At 36.1% G+C, this 18210-nt stretch overlaps 1 protein-coding gene across 2 annotated transcripts in view; it reads left to right on the plus strand.

The window, feature by feature from the left end:
* The first annotated feature begins 791 nt into the window (after window positions 1-791).
* LOC119783928 (phosphatidylethanolamine-binding protein 4) overlaps window positions 792-18210 on the plus strand; it is an 86285-nt gene continuing 68866 nt past the window's right edge. For both annotated transcript variants that reach the window (XM_038285671.1, XM_038285672.1), the window contains exons 1-3: window positions 792-922; window positions 5597-5700; window positions 5889-6021. In XM_038285671.1, coding sequence (XP_038141599.1) covers window positions 920-922; window positions 5597-5700; window positions 5889-6021 — 240 coding nt within the window. In that variant the 5' untranslated portion in view covers window positions 792-919. The remainder of the gene's footprint in view (window positions 923-5596; window positions 5701-5888; window positions 6022-18210) is intronic.

The raw sequence follows: 18210 nt of genomic DNA on the forward strand, positions 1-18210 counted from the left end.
AGTTTGCTTACCCAGACCAGACTGTAGTGATGACTAAAATGCAGGGATTTAACATTAATTCCACAGTTTTAAGGATTCCTTTAAAAGCACTTTCTGCAGAGGTACACAATGTTAACTCAGTGTTAAGATAGTAAATCCAATATGTAAATATTTGCTCTGCTATTCAAATTTTACACAGCATTTAGAGCAGTTTCATGCAGTCCATATTTTGTACTGTTCATACCGAAATGCAAACTTGCACTGCTTTTTGGCACTGGGTTTGCTTCAGATTGCAACATCATTACACATTTGAAAATCAGGTTAAACAAAATAAACAATAAAAGATCAGATTAGATAAACTACAAAGATGCTGTCAAGGGCCCCCTGTTCTTTATGTTTGGGTGCTATATTCCAGCTACAGAGAAGCACAAACCAAAGGGAGCTTTAGCAGCACCAGAAATATGTAGTATATGCTGCACAATCACTACTGCATACTGTAGTTTATGAGGCCTTCTCTGAAATAATAGACAAATTGGAAATATGACGCAAAAATACAAATATATCTTCTTAATATGAATGTTTTTCTCCAGTGTTTGAAGCCTGTGAGACATTGTATGTTTTCTCTAGGTTTATTTTAGCTGTCAAGAGCTGTTTTTATGCTCAAGGAGCTGTAAATCTAAAAAAAATAAAATAAAAAAAATGGCCTGTAGCATGTGTTGTTGAAAGTGTGTACATAACATTTAAATAAACAAAAAATTACATGTGCACATGTCGACATTGCTTCAGTCTTCTGGTTTTTTTCTTCTTCTAAGTTTTCATAATGACACCTGAATCCTGCACAGCACCAAACGCACGCAGACGCAGCGGAACTTTACCAGCCTCTATCGCCTGACTGACCCAGAGAGGAGGAAAACTGCAGACAAACGCACCTTTAAACCCGATGGTAATGTTTATAACAAACTAACATGTCTGTTAATGCTTTATAGCGGGCTGTATTTTTTACTTTGCTTACTCATTGCTCTTTGGCTCCGTGGACACTTCCTAAATTGCTGAGCGTCGAATAACAAAGTGCGACAGAAATAAAACTAATGCAACAAGTGAAAGCTAAACATTTAAGTGCTTATAGTTAATTTAACGCTTTTTTTCACTGAAGATAAGAATATGGATTTTAGTTCAATCTTAATTCTGCTTTGTTTTGTCTTCTATTTTCTAACAAGACGAGACAAAAAAGTGGAAGTGCGTCCATTTCTCAGCTGCAGAGCAAAACCTAATACTGAGCGCGCGCCGCCAGCATCAAAGACCGCAGACAGTTAATTAACGCGCAAAACAGCTGTTTAGTTTAGTAGAAGAATTTGACGTGATTAATGCATGTCTGTGTAGTTTACGGTTGTATGCGCAGCACGTTGAGGATGGTAAAATAAGCAGGCATGTATGGCAACACGTTAATAAAAAAAAAATAATGAACTGGATATAGCCTACCCAGCCTGTCACTCTGGATTCACCTGTTTAGCTGCATTTCAACAACGTCACAGATGTACTAAATTTGAGCATCTCGATCATTTTCAAAATGAGCATCGGAATGGGGAAGCAATCAGAGATTAAACTAAGTTCAAACCTGGCATGGCTGTCAGTATGGAGAGCCGTTTGAAACATATTTAAATGATTGAATATTGTTCAATAACAGAATATTCTATAAAATAAAAAAATAACCATTAAATTAGAAAAAAATCAACATTTTGCTTAATTTTGTCATATAAGTTGTATTGTTGTTTTTTATTTCAATGTATATTAATTCATTAAAAAATATATTAACTTTAGTTCACGATATATGTAATACTTTTATTTAATTCAAGATGTATTCATTTATTTATTTTAATATAAATTTATTGATTGATTTTGAATGAAATGGCTCTGAAAACAAAAAACCTGAAAACAAAAGAAAAAACATGCACTAAGTGGCAATTATATGTATGTGTGTGTGTGTGTGTTTTTTTTATTTTTATTTAATTTTTTTAATTCAAATGTCAGAGAAGACTATAGCATAGTGGTTATATAATATGGAAACACAGTACTGATTTTAATAAACCCTATTCTATAATGTAAAAAAAAAAAGAGAATGCACATAAGTCTTGAATGAGATGGACTACAGTCCCAGAAAACACACAAAGTTCCAGTCCCTTCAACTAAGAGAAAAACATCAATGCTGCTATTTACCTAGTCTTCAGCAGTTTGCAAAAACATTTTTTGGTCGATTAAATCTCAATTTAAGCTGCATGATTAAGATGGTAAGGTCAGAGATGTGCATAAACAACATGATAGATCATTCTACCTTCTATCATCATTCAGGCTGGGGCTTCTAGTTTAGTTGTTAGTGGGGCTCACTTTGGACCCCATCCTACCAACTGAGAGTTATTTAAACACCACAGTCTACTTGCGTATTGCTGACCATGTCCATCCCTGTCGAGCACAGTGTAGCTCTCTTAAAAAATGCAACCTTGAGCAAATTAATATAAATTGTTACACATTCAGATTTAACAAGGAAACAGGAACATCACGCCTCAGAGATAGTCAGATCCTAGTTCAATAGAGTGGTTGTTTTTTTAACCCTGGTCCTCATATATTCCTATTGCACATTTCAGAGGGAATCTCTTATACTAAAAATTATCTAAAAGCTGACCTCCTCCTTGTGCAGCCTTTTAGTGCAGCACAAGTCCTTTAATCACTCATTCATATAAGTCAGGTATGTGGCAGCAAGGAGACACCTAAATTATGCAGGATATGAGTACTTTAGGAGCAGCAATAGTGCATCTTTTCTGATGTCACGGAATGAGAGATTTGGATCATGGAGATGTGACAAAAAAAAAAAAAAAAAACCTAAAGAATCAGTTTGACATGATCATGTTATTATGGACCGAAATGTTATGAAAAATATTTTTGGAAACCTTAAGCCAGTGATTCCCAGCCGTGGGTATGCGTACCCCTAGTGGTCCGTGAGTTCAGTGCAAGGGGTTCATAAAAATGTTTTATTTCCTAGGAAGTCAAATAAAATAGGGCTGGGATGTTTTGCTTTGTGAGGACCCATTCAGCAAAGTTAAATTTATGGAGTCAATCTGTCTATAATTTTTGTTTAGTGTTTTGTTTCCAATTCATCAAGTTCATATGTGTTTATAGGGGAGTTACTAATAGGAGCTCCAGTTTTATGAAAGCAGATTTATTTTATTTTTTTTATTTATTTTGATTCCTTATTAACTTCCGTGCAACATATTTATGTTGTTTTTTTATACTTGAGATGAAAAGAACACAATAATAAGAATTAAATGCTCAGATTTAGTAAATGAATCTTTATTTTATAATCATTATTGTGTGTTCCATTTTTGAGCAGTCATCAATACTTTTGACTGAGAGGGGTACTCATGGTAAGACAAAATGCCTAAAGGGGAACACAAGTCAAAAAAGGTTTGGAAACATTGCTTAAGCTGTGCTATGTGTGTACAAAATGGGATTCAACTCAGATCTAGAGAGGTGAAGCTAAACAAGCAAATGGAAAGTGTAGTTCTCTTAACAGCTCCTGAAATGAAATGTTCAAACATTAATGTATTCTTATTGAAATGTGAGAATGTATTCAACAAAAAAATACAATCATAAATAATATGACAAAAACATATCTGTATTAGGACATACAGGTGCTGGTCATAAAATTAGAATATCATGAAAAAGTAGATTGATTTCAGTAATTCCATTTAAAAAGTGAAACTTGTATATTATATTCATACATTACATACAAACTCATATATTTCAGATGTTTATTTTGTTTAATTTTGATGATTACAAATGACAACAAATGAAAATCTCAAATTCATCATATCAGAAAATTAGAATATTACTGAAGACCAATAAAAACAAAGGATTTATAGAAATGTTGGCCAACTGAAAAGTATGAACATGAAAAGTATGAGCATGTACAGCACTCAGTATTTAGTTGGGCCTCCTTTGGCCTGTATTACTGCAGCAATGCGGCGTGGCATGGAGTCGATCAGTCTGTGGCACTGCTCAGGTGTTATGATAGCCCAGGTTGCTCTAATAGTGGCTTTTAGCTCTTCTGAATTGTTGGGTCTGGTGTATTGCATCTTCTTCTTCACAATACCCCATAGATTTTCTATGGGGTTAAGGTCAGGAGAGTTTGCTGGCCAATTAAGAACAGGGATACCATGGTCCTTCAACCAGGTACTGGTAGCTTTGGCACTGTGTGCAGGTGCCAAGTCCTGTTGGAAAATGAAATCTGCATCTCCAAAAAGTTGGTCAGCTGCAGGAAGCATGAAGTGCTCTAAAACTTCCTGGTATGTGGCTGCGTTGACCCTGGACCTCAGAAAACACAATGGACCAACACCAGCAGATGACATGGCACCCCAAACCATCACTGACTGTGGAAACTTTACACTGGACTTCAAGCAACGTGGATGAAGTGCCTCTCTTCTTTTCCTCCAGACTCTGGGACCTTGATTTCCAAAGGAAATGCAAAATTTACTTTCATCAGAGAACATGACTTTGGACCACTCACCAGCTCTTTAGCCCAGGCAAGACGCTTCTGACGCTGTCTGTGGTTCAAGAGTGGCTTGACACAAGGAATGCGACAGCAGAAACCCATGTCTTTCATACGTCTGTGTGTGGTGGTTCTTGAAGCACTCACTCCAGCTGCAGTCCACTCTTTGTGAATCTCCCCCACATTTTTGAATGGGTTTTGTTTCACAATCCTCTCCAGGGTGCGGTTATCTCTCTTGCTTGTACACTTTTTTCGACCACATCTTTTCCTTCCCTTCGCCTCTCTATTAATGTGCTTGGACACTGAGCTCTGTGAACAGCCAGCCTCTTTAGCGATGACCTTTTGTGTCTTGCCCTCCTTGTGCAAGGTGTCGATGGTCGTCTTTTGGACAACTGTCAAGTCAGCAGTCTTCCCCATGATTGTGTAGCCTATAGAACTAGACTGAAAGACCATTTAAAGGCTTTTGCAGGTGGTTTGAGTTAATTAGCTGATTAGAGTGTGGCACCAGGGGCCATCAATTTTGAACCTTTTCACAATATTCTAATTTTCTGATATGATGAATTTGAGATTTTCATTTGTTGTCATTTGTAATCATCAAAATTAAACCAAATAAACATCTGAAATATATGAGTTTGTATGTAATGTATGAATATAATATACAAGTTTCACTTTTTAAATGGAATTACTGAAATCAATCTACTTTTTCATGATATTCTAATTTTATGACCAGCACCTGTATGGCAGTGGTCAACTAATGCATACGTCAATTAAAATTTCTCATTCCTTTATTCCAACAAGAAAAGGAAAACAAACATCGAATGTAAATTTATTAAACAGATTTAAATATCTCTAATTTATTTAATTTCTTTATTTTGTTTGATTGTTAGAGTTAGCGAAAAAAATGCTTTTAATAAAAATAGAATATTACATGAGACCAACAATAAAAATTACATATGTTATATTCAAGATATACCCTGAACTACTTCTTCAGCCTTTAGGTTTTGGGTTGATAAAGTATTTTGGAACAGTATCTAAATATAATTTTTTAATCTTCTAAAAACCTGTACTTTTCTGTAGGCATTACTCGGCCTGTTTTTGGTGTCATTTGCCTTCCTTTGGGAGCCTTATAAGACAGAAACAATACTATTGCCCCAGGACCTTCGAGATGCCTCTTTCTGTCAGTAAGTACCACTAAATGATTGCAGAGTACTTACCTTTACTCTTCATACATTTCAGTAAATAGTTTTATTTATCTTTATTTAAGTCAGCTTTAAAAAAAGTTTTATAAATTAGTCTTATATATTATGGTCAATGTGTGGTTTTACCCCATATAAATACAAAACGATTTCCTTATTCCTCTCTAATAAAGTGGCGGACTGAAAGTAGTCTATCCAGAATTGGACATCGATCAATGCAGCGTAATTCCAAATGACAAGAAATTAAGGGAGAAACTCAGCAAAGTTTGGAAAGCTCCACAGATCTACTTCCCTAAAGCACAGAAGGTAAGAAAGTGTGTGTGTTTCTCAACATGTTTAAAGAGAATCAGAGCTGTCAAATTATCCCAGAAGGCAAGAAACAGTGATAAATCAAAAGTCCAAGTTAAGTACAATATTTCAAGGTACAATGCTCTATTTCAGTAAAAAAAAAAATAGCTTTGTTTTCCTGGACAAATTTGCTACTTTTTTCCTGAATGACTTTTACATCAGTGATGATCACAGAGTAGCACAATGGGGATGTTTATTCCTCATCACAGTTCTCAAGGTTCTCTGGTCCCTGGTTTCACTCCCCTATAGGAAATAGTTAAAATGCTTCTTCAACAGGGGAACTAAGATTAGTGCTGCCAATTACTCACTTATTACACTTATTAATACATATATCTTTTATGGCATTCATGCATTGAAAGTGTTTGAGACCACTGTCCAGGAGAAGTGATCACTCTTAGTAAGCGACTCAATGCAATACGCTGGGTTTTACCCGTTTAAACAATAAAAAATGTTTTTGATTCTAATAAAGTTACTGATTTTTTATCTTTTTGATTGGATTGAACCGGCAAAGTATTTCAGTAAAACAATTGGATTTCTGTGTATTTGTGTAAAACATGCATTAGGGCATGTTTTGTTGTTTAGATAAACTGAACTGAATTAAAAGGTTTTCTCTTGAAAAAGAAGAGTTTTAGCAAGAATGCATTTACATATTTTAACCACTAGAGTGCAGTATCACACCAAATAACCCGTAACTTCCAGCCTAAGATTTAATGGTTACTCTCTAAATATGAAAATGCCCACAGCTACACCCTTAACTGTAAACATGAAATAATATGTGTACCTTCTTTAAAACTGCCATAAGTCTCCTTGTTTTATCAGCTAATATGATACAGACTTTTGCACTCTAATTGTTCCCTAATTATTAAACAGAGGTAACCAGAGTTGACAGAAGGTGGCACTAGTTACCCTGTTTCAAGCTTCCAATGTACACCATAAGTAATTACGTTCACTAATAGTCTACAGTGTAGAACGTCCTGTAACATAGAGTATAATGTTTGTAATTCACTATGTGTTAATTTACTTGAATAGGGATTATTTTCTAACTGCAAAGCTACAGTTTAAAAGAAAAAAATCAATCTAACTGATGCTTACTGCTGCTATTTTAATTTGGATGTGCGGACAATATGTATTGAAATTCTGCCTTTGTTTATATCTTTCCCTCTGGATATAATTTCCTCAACATGTTTTGAATGTTATGGAGTAACACATTTTTATACAAGTTGGAGGAAACCACCTACTTTAATTTAAAAAAAATTATGTGGTAAATGACGGTATGAAGATTGAGAGTGTGTCATTGTTCAATATTCTATAACATATAAGACATTTAAAAAAGTAATTAGTCTGCTGATTATGATTTTATAATAAAACCACTGCAAATAATCAGGATTTTGAGTGTCCTACATCTCAGGTATTTATTAAAGATATAGTTTATAAGATGTTATCGTGTCTTATAAACTCAGGTTGAAGTTTGACATCAAGACATATATATATATATATACACAGTATATATATAAATTCTCTATTACCGAGTCTTCTTCAGTACCGCTGTTTGAAAGAGACTCAATTGAACAGCTAACTGAAAACATGCAGAAAATCCCACATCCCTCAAGTGAAAAACTTGAAATGAAGGCAATTACGATTTAGGAGATAGTTTTATGAATTTCCAAAGCTAAGCAGTCTGCTCAGAACATGATCTATTGCCCTTCTCATGCCCAAACTCCATTTGATCTATGGTCGTATTATCTATAAGGCTGTCTTACAAGATTCTTTTTTAGAGCCAGAAACAGTGTCAGACAGCAAAACAGATTACATGTTAGATTCAATCAATACAAACTTTATTTACTGGGCTTTGAAATGTGATTCTCCTTTTTCCCTGACACTTATGTAAAGACACTCTATCTGAAGGTTTGGGTTGTTATCGGTCTTCTTGTCCACTGTGCTCTTTGCCCGCACACCATGCTGCCAGCACTGTTGGATTCTTTCTGCCACTTAGACCTCATACCCATAAGCTGGAATCCAGAATAGTGGCCGCTTAAATCCGCCCACTGTAACACCCACTTCATTACTGGGACGGGATGCGTGCCTGCTGAGTAATTGTAATAAAACACAGTGGGCAGCAGTCCCATAAAACTGCCTCTAAATATGGACGTACAACCAAAAACAAAGGCAAAGGGTTGCAGAAGCTGCAGATCTTTGCATCCAAACTTCACAACCAATACCCACCGCAGGTACCTCTGTGTCACAAACCTGGTTTGAGCTTACGTGCCTTTTTTTATAATTTAATTTCACCCAAATGGCTCAAAATTATCTACAGTTTGATGTGAGTGGGACACAAATTGGCTGATGAGAGCAAACTACATAAGAACATGGCTTGGTTACAGTTTCATAAGAAGCGGTACATTGTGTTAATCAGTGGTGGAATGAAAGAGACATGTTTGGGATTGTTGGACAGCCATAAGATAAAAATCAGATGATTTGTTTCTTTTTTTTTTACTTAGCTTTAGGAATCCTACCTGAAGAAAAGGTATGCATGTCAGTATAAAGATATGTTGATTACTTTTAAATAGAGACCAACCAAGCGGATTTTTAGCAGCCAATAAAAAAGTTTTTTTGAGATCTGGGCTGCAGGTTCTGATTTGGATCTTTTCTACCTTGTTTTGCCATGACTATTTCTCATTAAGAGAACCCATGTACTGCTCATTCACTTATAGAGGCAGTGGTTTTAAATCTAGCAAAAATGGAGGGACTGCGAGATTATCTTTTCTTCTTCTGATTTTTAGTAAAACCAGAGAACGTTTATCAAATAATTTATTATTTGTTGGTGATTTTAGAGAGAAAATGGCACCAGTTGTTAGTTGTTACTTAATACATTTATTAAATAAAAGGGGAAAAAAAACTTTTTTTCTGTGTTTGACCTGCTGTTTTCTGATAAGCACAGAAATTGTCCATTGAAATCTTGGGCTGAGTGATTCATCTCTACTCTTAGATAATACTTTTGCTTTCTATTTGTGCCTTGAAATTTCTTTTCTGGTTTAGAATCCACATTTTCCTTGTTTTAAAAGGTTTTATTTTTCATATGTTTCTCCTTTACCCTAAACTCTGTTTTGGATATTTAGATGCAATGGAGAAAATAGACATGAGAGTTCATCATGTAACTAGAGGCTCTTTGGAGAGCAATCAAAGTTGGCTTGTGGACAAAAACATCTTTAGAATAAAGTCGGGCTGCTGAACAAAGAGAAGGAGACATGAACGGAAAAAAAGCTCTTTATAGAAACAAATGAAAAAATAAAAAACGTTTTCATCATGTCATCCAGATGACTATAATTTAAGTTTTTATGTTTTTAAATTATCTTTAATGTGATCGGCTGGTTATGGAAATTGTTAAAGGGTTGATTTGATTTAGGTAAAATATATCCTTCATTATCATTATGAGTTTCAATCATTTGTAGAGTCCTTTAGTTGCGCATAGAACCTGATTAATTTGTTTCAGTAGTCTACCTGCAACCACTTATCTTTCCAGCTGAGAGGGAGAGATGTTCTGCATGCTTTGATGGTCATCTTTCATGTATGGAGTTTGTGTAAATGACACCAAAGCTATTGCTGATATATTTTCCATGTCCTCCAAAATTAGAGACATTTTAGGAGATTTTCCTTCTCTTTCTTACCAAGGAGTGTAGCCAGGGGGCACATTCTTAGACATGGGGGATTTCAAAGCCTTGTTTTTGGGTAGACACTTTGTGCATCTGGTGGATGGAATGAGGGTTTAAACCTTTACTGCGATTAGAGCTGCCTCTCTATGATCTCTTGAGCTTGCTTACTGCTGTTAATAGCTGTTTCCTCTCTATTTCCTTCCATCTTTTTTTTCTTTTTCACTTTCTCTCTCTCTCCCTCTCTCGGTGAATGATTTTTATGCTTTGCTAAAACATGTGGGGGCGTTGAGAGAGGATTTAAATGCAACGATCCCCCTCCTCTTTTTTTTTTTCTTCCTTTTTTTTGGTGAATCTTAGTGTTCTTCTCTGCAAGCCTCTGATGACGACAGGGCAGCTTTAAGCCTGGCAGTGCCCACGGCAGGCTGCCGTCTCAGCGCTGCCCACTCTCCTCTGTGTTGGCATGCCGGAGAACGCGAGGGTGGGGTTCCTCTCTAACAGACCCTGTCATTCCCAGGAAAGCCTACATGTCCACCCATGCAGGATTCCTGACAGGTCTTCATATTGGGGATGTTGAAGCACTCAGAAAATGATCTGACTCCTAGCAGGTGGTAGCCCCTTAATGAGTTCAGGGTCAAGAGTTTATCTCCAAAATAACATACAAGGACTAATTTCATACCTGTTTGTGGCACAATATGTCCAAGAAGTATAAATAATTTTTCATTAACGTCTATTTAATTGAATATCCATTGTCACAAAGTGGCTGTTTTTGGCTAATGGATTAAGTTGGTATGTTTGGCAGAATCGCAGGGCCTTTTTTTCTTGTCTAATATTTTGCCATTGTACATGCTGTTAAGATGTAGCCTAGTAAACTAGCCCCACTCGCCCGCGGCCAAAATAATTTTTGCCTGTGAGTTTGGTATAGCCTAGATCAATGCCCCAGGCCCTAGAACTGGTGGGCCAATCACAACGCAGAGATGTGCTTTGAATTTCTGGATGCAAAGCGGGCGGGGTTTTATGGCGTGACGACAAAGCTGCGCGACGCTGGAGAAAGCACAACAAGGAAGATGGCAACAACTATTGAACAGTTCTGGTTTGACTCAGCTTTGGAATCAGGTTTGTAGGATTAGACTTGGGGTTTTCGTTGAAACGTGAGCAGAAGAGACTCTACTCTCATTCATTTTTAAGAAGGATGTATTCGCCGTTTTACCGACCGGCTGTTTGTTTACACTTCCCCACCAGCTTTCTGTTGCGCTTCCTATGTCACAGTCAGTTGCGCTCATTGGTCAGAGCGTTGGCCAATAGGCACAGACATGGTTTGAAAAACAATGCGTTGTTCTCATCAACAATCTTCCGATGTCTCATTCATCAGGGCCAGACTAAATTACACATGTAATCTCACATTTAGTCCGGTTTATCAGGCTAGTTAAGATGACCTGTTTAGGGGGAGTGTTGGCCTAGTGGTTAAAGCAGTGCGCTTGTGCTCTGAGAAGGTTACAAGTAAACTGGTTCGATCTGGTTCGAAGACAGTTAATCCCAGGCTGCTACCCGGGTGCTGCACAGTGGCAGCCTACTGCTCCCCAAGGGGATGGGATAAATGCAGAGAATTAGTTTCTCCATTGGGAGATCAATACAATTAACTTCTTCTCTCTTCAATTTCATTCTTCTATCTTGCTCCAATCAACCCTAACCCATTTCTACAGTATATAATGCATGTGATTCATGTTAGCTCCAGAAGAGGAAGGATTTACAACATTCTGCTACCAGGAGCATCAAATTGATTAAACATGTAAATCGCTATGAAAACAATAAACCTCCACCATATTCCGAGATAGGAATATCTTTATTTGCCTCTAGTGAGGGTTTCAAGTGGTGCTCGTAGGTTCTCATTCAGTCTGTCTGTCACAGATCTGATAGAAAAAAGATCTAGTTTTTTTGTAAGTGCTTTTATATTTTCTTATTTTTTCACTCTTTTCTCCATTTTTTTTATTCATTTAATGCATGGTGTGTTTCTTATGCAATCAAAATATATTTCATTTACTGAGCTGTAACATGACCTATTGACCCAAGAGGGTAAGCAGCTATGATTTTACTTTCTAGAAAATTGTAGTTAACATAGGTTGAAGCATAAAAATGCAATGTTTTGAAACATTATGTTATATCAAACTTATACTTTATATGCATTTTTATGATACTACTTGTGTCCAGACTGGGTGTATTGGGAAAAAAGACCGTAAAGCTTATTGTTAATACTGCATATGGATAGTTTATTTATTTATTTAATTACCGCAACAATTTCTAGGTATAGTGTATAATATACATTTAATATGCAAGTGTGACTGCCCCCTGGTGGTCATATATTTCTTACCTGCATTAAATGAGCTGGATCTTACCAGTGCAGACAGAGCATCTGTACAATGTAGTATGACAATAATTTTATCATACTACACGTTAATTGCTTTATCATTAAAGAAGTTTTTTTTTATTAATGCAAGTTCTGAGCTACAACATTATTTCCAAGTTTTTTTTCCGCATGATTAAAAATTGCAATTAACTAATTGCTAATGCATAAAGAGAAAGAGTGATATTTATTTAAAACTGCATTTTTTTGTATGCCAATACATTGCAAGCCTTATTCCCCATCATTTATTAGGCATTTATTAAAAATGTTGTCAATCATTTTTGTGAAGAACAATTCACTGGATAATGATCATAAAATCCGTCAATATGATTAGATTTACTTCTATGAAGAATAATAGACATGACAGCTCCTTTAATGAAAATACCAGTTCATGAATATTATTCAGTATTCATTCAGACTGTCTCTTATCAGTTCATATACATTGACTGCATGAACTGTTTAAACAGAGATTCATAATCTGCATGAGAAGTGCTGCTCTGGATACTTAGACAAACACACAAGATTAAATTTCTATTTATATGAGCCTCGGCATTCTTAGATTTGGCAGAGAATCACTGCAAGATCTGCAGATGACTGTTGTACTTTTGCACGGCAGGAAGCCTGTACCTTTTCTTTAATGTTATCAGATCAGCTTGGAGAGTGAAGAAAAAATAGAAATGAGCATTTACATTTAAGGTTGTTTTATGTGTTTACCATCAATCAACTTAGCTAAAACTATTAACCTTTCTGCAGTGTATTGTAAAAGTATTTGCAACAGTTCAATCATTTGATTCTGATATATTCTGTTTTCATTTTTTTTTTAGAAATATAAATAAAAAAAATTGCGTGTGTTTATATTTGGAACCTCATTCACACATTTTAGAGCCACTGCATTTTCACAGAATATATCCAGCAGGTTTGTATATCTACATAGACATTTTCCAAAGCTGATAAGGTTCAGTCAGATTAAATGGACAGCTACGGTTTAAGGAAGTTTTAGGTTATTATAATAAACTTAAAGACTTTTTATTGAGAAGTCAGTCATGTGAACATTAATAACCTAACTGACCTGATTTTATTTCTGTGATGTTTTAATGTGTAATTTGCTCTGTTGTTCTTGTGTACAGTCAATGTGTTTGTGTAAAAGCCTAACTGGGGACAGACATTGAGAATTAGCCTTAGCTAAAATGTTGTAGTGTGTGACATGATGCATGAAACATACTTGTCCCTATCAAATAAACGAATAAATAAATAAATAAAAAAATATATATTTTTAAGTCATATTTTTCATCCATCCATCCATTATCTGACACGCTTGTCCTGAGTGGGGTCGCGAGGGGTGCTGGTGCCTATCTCCAGCAGTCAATGGACGAGAGGCAGGGTCCACCCTGGACATGTTGCCAGTCCATCACAGGGCGAATTGGACAATTTAGAGAAGCCAATTAACCTAACAGTCATGTTTTTGGATTGTGGGAGGAAGCCAGAGTACCTGGAGAGAACCCACGCATGCTCAGGGAGAACATGTAAACTATGCAGAAAGACACTGGGACGGGAATCGTACACAGAACCTTCTTGCTACCCACTGCACTACTAAGCAGCCCTCATATTTTTCAATTGGGTTTTTGTCCATGTTTAGGGGTGTTTTTGTGCTGGAGGACAAGCTGCTTTCCCCCACACTTTCAAGTCTTTTTTAGCCTCTAAAAGTGTTTTATTTTTTGACTGTTCTGCGTTTGCTAGCCTGATGCTGCTACTACTGTGTTATATGGATGGATTACTGTTAGCTGTAGCCTCAGACATTATTTACATTTTTCAGGTATTTTCAAGTATTTCAGGTACGGTGCTCTGTGAGATGTTACAGGATTGGAATTTCTCTATTAAAGGTATAGTGGAGGATTTTCTTTTTCTAGGTGGATCATCAAAATAAGTGGTCCTCCTAATTGTCAATCATCCTGGTGATATGTTTACGTAAGGCCAGCCTACGTGCTTGGTGATGAGTCTGTTAAAAAAATTGCAAAAATTGCAAATCGTACATCTTCCTACATTGAATAAAATCCAATTGGACACTTTTTACTGTTTACATATGGCGTAACTCACCGATACAAGACTACATGCAAAAATGTCAACTTATACATACAATTTTGTACTGAGCATATGTTTTTGTATGTACTATCGTACACTTAAACAGCTGTATTTGTGAAATAGCTTTATTCACTGATATTCTGTCAGGCTTGATAAACATACCAATTAACTATGAATCTTTGAAGCACTGCTTCTCAAATATTGTTTTTCTGTTCTTTTTGGTTCATGGTCAGACCCTAATGCTGAAAGCTAAGGTAGTTTACTTTTTTTGAGAGTTTTCTATACTTTTAAAACTCAGTAATCTTAAAGTTATAAGTGATCAAGTTAAGTTTGCTTAAGAACCAGATGCTTGGCTTAATGGCATTTTGCCCGAAATGTTTTTGTGCTTCACATTTGTGGTCCGGCACAGGGTTTAGTTCCAGTTTTGTCCCAATCCTCTGATTCACCTTCTTTAAGAACAGCTTCGGGGCTTCTCATAATGCTTAACTCTACATAAGCCATCCTCCTTCATCTTCATTGTCTTAACTCTGCATGAAGAGGCCGAGTTTCAGAAAGGAAAAAAAAAAAAAAAAAGATCTTATGCATGTTTGGTTGTGTGGAAGTAAAGCACATTAAATGAAGTTTTCCTTGGTGTATGTTTTTTTACCCTGGCTTCTTCCCTTATCAGTTTGTATTATTCTAGTTCTATTATATTTGATGAATATATTTACATTGACATTAAGAGTCAGCTTACGGTGGAAGGGATCAGCTCTATTGATGTGTTAATTGATCTGAAGGAATGATAAAGTGCCTTTCTTTGTTGGTTTCCTGATCCTGTAGTTTGGAAACACCAAAAATGATATGCAAATTATTTTCTAATCCCTTTACATTATTTGTTTCATTTCGCCCTGACGCTTCACACTTAATTTCTAACACAGCAGGGTGACAGGCGGACACCCTCAGATTGCTAATTTTTTAGATTGAAACAAAAAAGGATTCCTCATCCTACATTTTAATATGTTTTATTTTCTTCTTTTTTTAGGAAATTAAGATAAATCCAACAATGTTGCTGCTCAAGTTTTGCACTGTTGAGAACTCAAAGTTTGAAGCTGTTTCTTTTTTTCTTTGTGTTTTATCTACCAAGCTGCAAACAACAGATTAACAGCTGGGAAAAAAACATTGACCTGTACCGTTAAAGCTATAACATAAGCTAAAGCAGGATAAGACAGCTGAGTCTAAGCTGAGAGAGGAGATGAAATTGTGACCAGTTTTTTTTTTTTAGTTTTGTTGTCCCAAAGGTTGGTGTTTTAAATAATAACGAAGAGGTGGGATGGTCTTAGATTCAAGAAGCTTAAAATGCAAAATCTCAAATAAGCCCAATTTTTTCGAGCCAATCGCTTTGCGTTTTGGTGGGTTTGTGCTGATCGTCTCAACTGACTCACACACCACCCCTCCCCAAATAAAAACACTGGAGATTTACGTTGCTTTTCAAAAAATGTATCTAGACATTTATCCAGCTTAATCTTCTTAACATATTAAAGTGATTTGCTTCACCCTGAAGTGGCTGAACTTGAGAGCTCACCGCCCCTCATGGCACTAAGACCCAAGAGGCATTGTGGACACCTTCGCCTCGTGAATAACAAAAAGGTGGGCAGGAGTCAGCATGCTTCTTAGCTTTGAAGCTATTGCTGTCCTTGCTGTGTGTCCATTTTACTTTTTTGTTCTGTTATTAGTCCAACTGTTGCACTCAGTCAGGGTTCTTAGGCACATGGCTGTGCCAGTGCTGCCCACACTGTGGTGTGGAGGTTTGGAGCTCTCAGCTTTTGAGCTGAACTGAAAGAGCTTTCTCACAGAGTAGGTGTTGGCATGCTGCTTTGTTTCTTTCTGTAAATGTCATGAAAGGTATGGATAATGAGAAAACTGAAGCACAGTGATAGCGCGATTTATCTGGGTGCCAACTTTGTGCCCGACTTTAGAATTTGGCATTTTCAGATGGAGGATGCGCTTAACCTTTTCCTCAGACATTAGACAAATCTAAGAATCAGTTGTGACAGTCACAATGTGGTTTTCATTAAAACATTACTTCGCAAGCCTGGCAGCTAAAAGGTCCTGGTTAAACTCAAGTGCTGCAAATGTCCCTATTTGGCATTACGCTTTATGATTGCACCTCAGGGTTTTAGTTTGCCTGGTTGCATCAGTAGAGCTGTAGATTTACAAATGGAGACATTAATTGTTGCCACAGTTTGTATTATAATCCTAACAGTTAGTTCAACATCTGTCAATTTACTTCTGAGATACAGGGTGGTGCTAAAGGCATACAAAACCTTCAAAAAGTATTAGAACATTAGAAATTTTCCCATTTTTTCATGTCATAACCTGAAACATGATTTACTTTAAGATAATAACCTACTACATCATTGTAAAAATTTAAAACAATACATAGTTTTCATCGTTAAAGAAGTCTTAAAAGTATGACATGCATTTGTATTAATCCACCAGAAAGAAATTACCTTTTGCAGGAGTTACAATTGCAAGTCCTTTGTCATATGTCTCCACCTGCTTTTCACACAGAATGACTAGAATAGCCTGAACTCATTTAGACTGGGATCAATGATATTTGTGGATGTAAGTTTTAACAAAGGGTCTCACTTTAATTCAGTCATTGACTTTAACTTGGCTTTTTATTTATCTAAGTCATTAAATCCCATAGCATGACACCACCACTACCGTGATTCAAAGTAGAGTGTGAATACATGGTTTAAAAACTACAAAAACATGTTTTTTTCAAGACTGGATTTCTTCCTTTCACTCTTAAATAAAGGCCAGACTTCTGGAGCTCCTGGCAAATGTGGGTCCAAAAACAGAATCTCCCACCTAAGCTGTGATCTATGGATCGCTGCAGTTAATCCGTAGTTACCAGTTGCCTCTTTTCCAAATAATCCCGACCATAAAGAAAGTCAACTGCAATGAATTAGATATTGCAAGTACTTAGAGTAGTCTCCCTTATATCACAAAATTGTCACATTAAAAGTGTATTTTTTTATTTTAACTGTGTGACAGAATCTAGCATTGCCATCCATACATTTTAATAAAATAATAATTCTCAAAAAACGGTCACTTATTTAATTCATTTCTACCAAAACCTCATTTAATTACACTGCCACTGCTGCCACTATGGGGTCCGTCCCCCCAGTTTGATCCAGGAGTGTCCGAATCGGGAATCAGTGGATAAAACATGGGTTTTCAAGTTAAAATTTAGGAAAAATCTCCCTTTTCAGTGCTCTGTTTTAATCTATCACATAAAATCTCAAAAAAATACCTTTAGATTTATGATTGTCATATTTAAAAAAACAACCAGATTTCATTAATCTAAACTAACAGTTCATTTAATGTAACCTCTAAGATAGAATGTTTTTTTTTTTATTACACTCATCTTTAGTTTTTCTATTACAGCCTGAAACCATGTTTTCTCTATAGCTTACTCACCTCTAGATATTGATTTTTTTTCTTCCTTTTAACAAAACATGTGGCCACACATGCAGGGGTGAACTTCACATGATTTAATAGATGAGTATTCACACCTGTTTGATGAAGCAATACTTGTATAAATTATTTTTTCTTCACACGGTTGGTGAATTGTTTATGTAGATGACCTAAACATATTAATTATTCTTTTTTTTATGTCAGGACTAGTTTAAAGTAATTATTTATAAATTTATAGTGTTGCATCCGAGACTGACAGCTAGATATCTGTCTCTGTTTTGCATGCAATGCAGCCCATTTTCTAACCATGTACTTTTTCCTGTTAGTTCACATCATGAAATGATATGTAAGTGTTCTGCGCTCTCTTCTCTTACACAAACTGGCAGCTACTTGACCCCTTGTTACTGGGACTGAATGTCTGACAGGTGTGATAATCATACGCTGAGGGAGTCCATACAAAATGCTGTTGAACTCACCACAACTCTACACAGTCGAGCACTTCAAACAAACTACGAGTGGCTGCTGCTTTTTTATACCACATAGAATAGAAGAAATTGG

This window comes from Cyprinodon tularosa, unplaced genomic scaffold (assembly GCF_016077235.1).
Source record: "Cyprinodon tularosa strain WSP-4 unplaced genomic scaffold, ASM1607723v1 ctg214, whole genome shotgun sequence".
In the NCBI taxonomy this organism is placed as follows: Eukaryota; Metazoa; Chordata; class Actinopteri; order Cyprinodontiformes; family Cyprinodontidae; genus Cyprinodon; species Cyprinodon tularosa.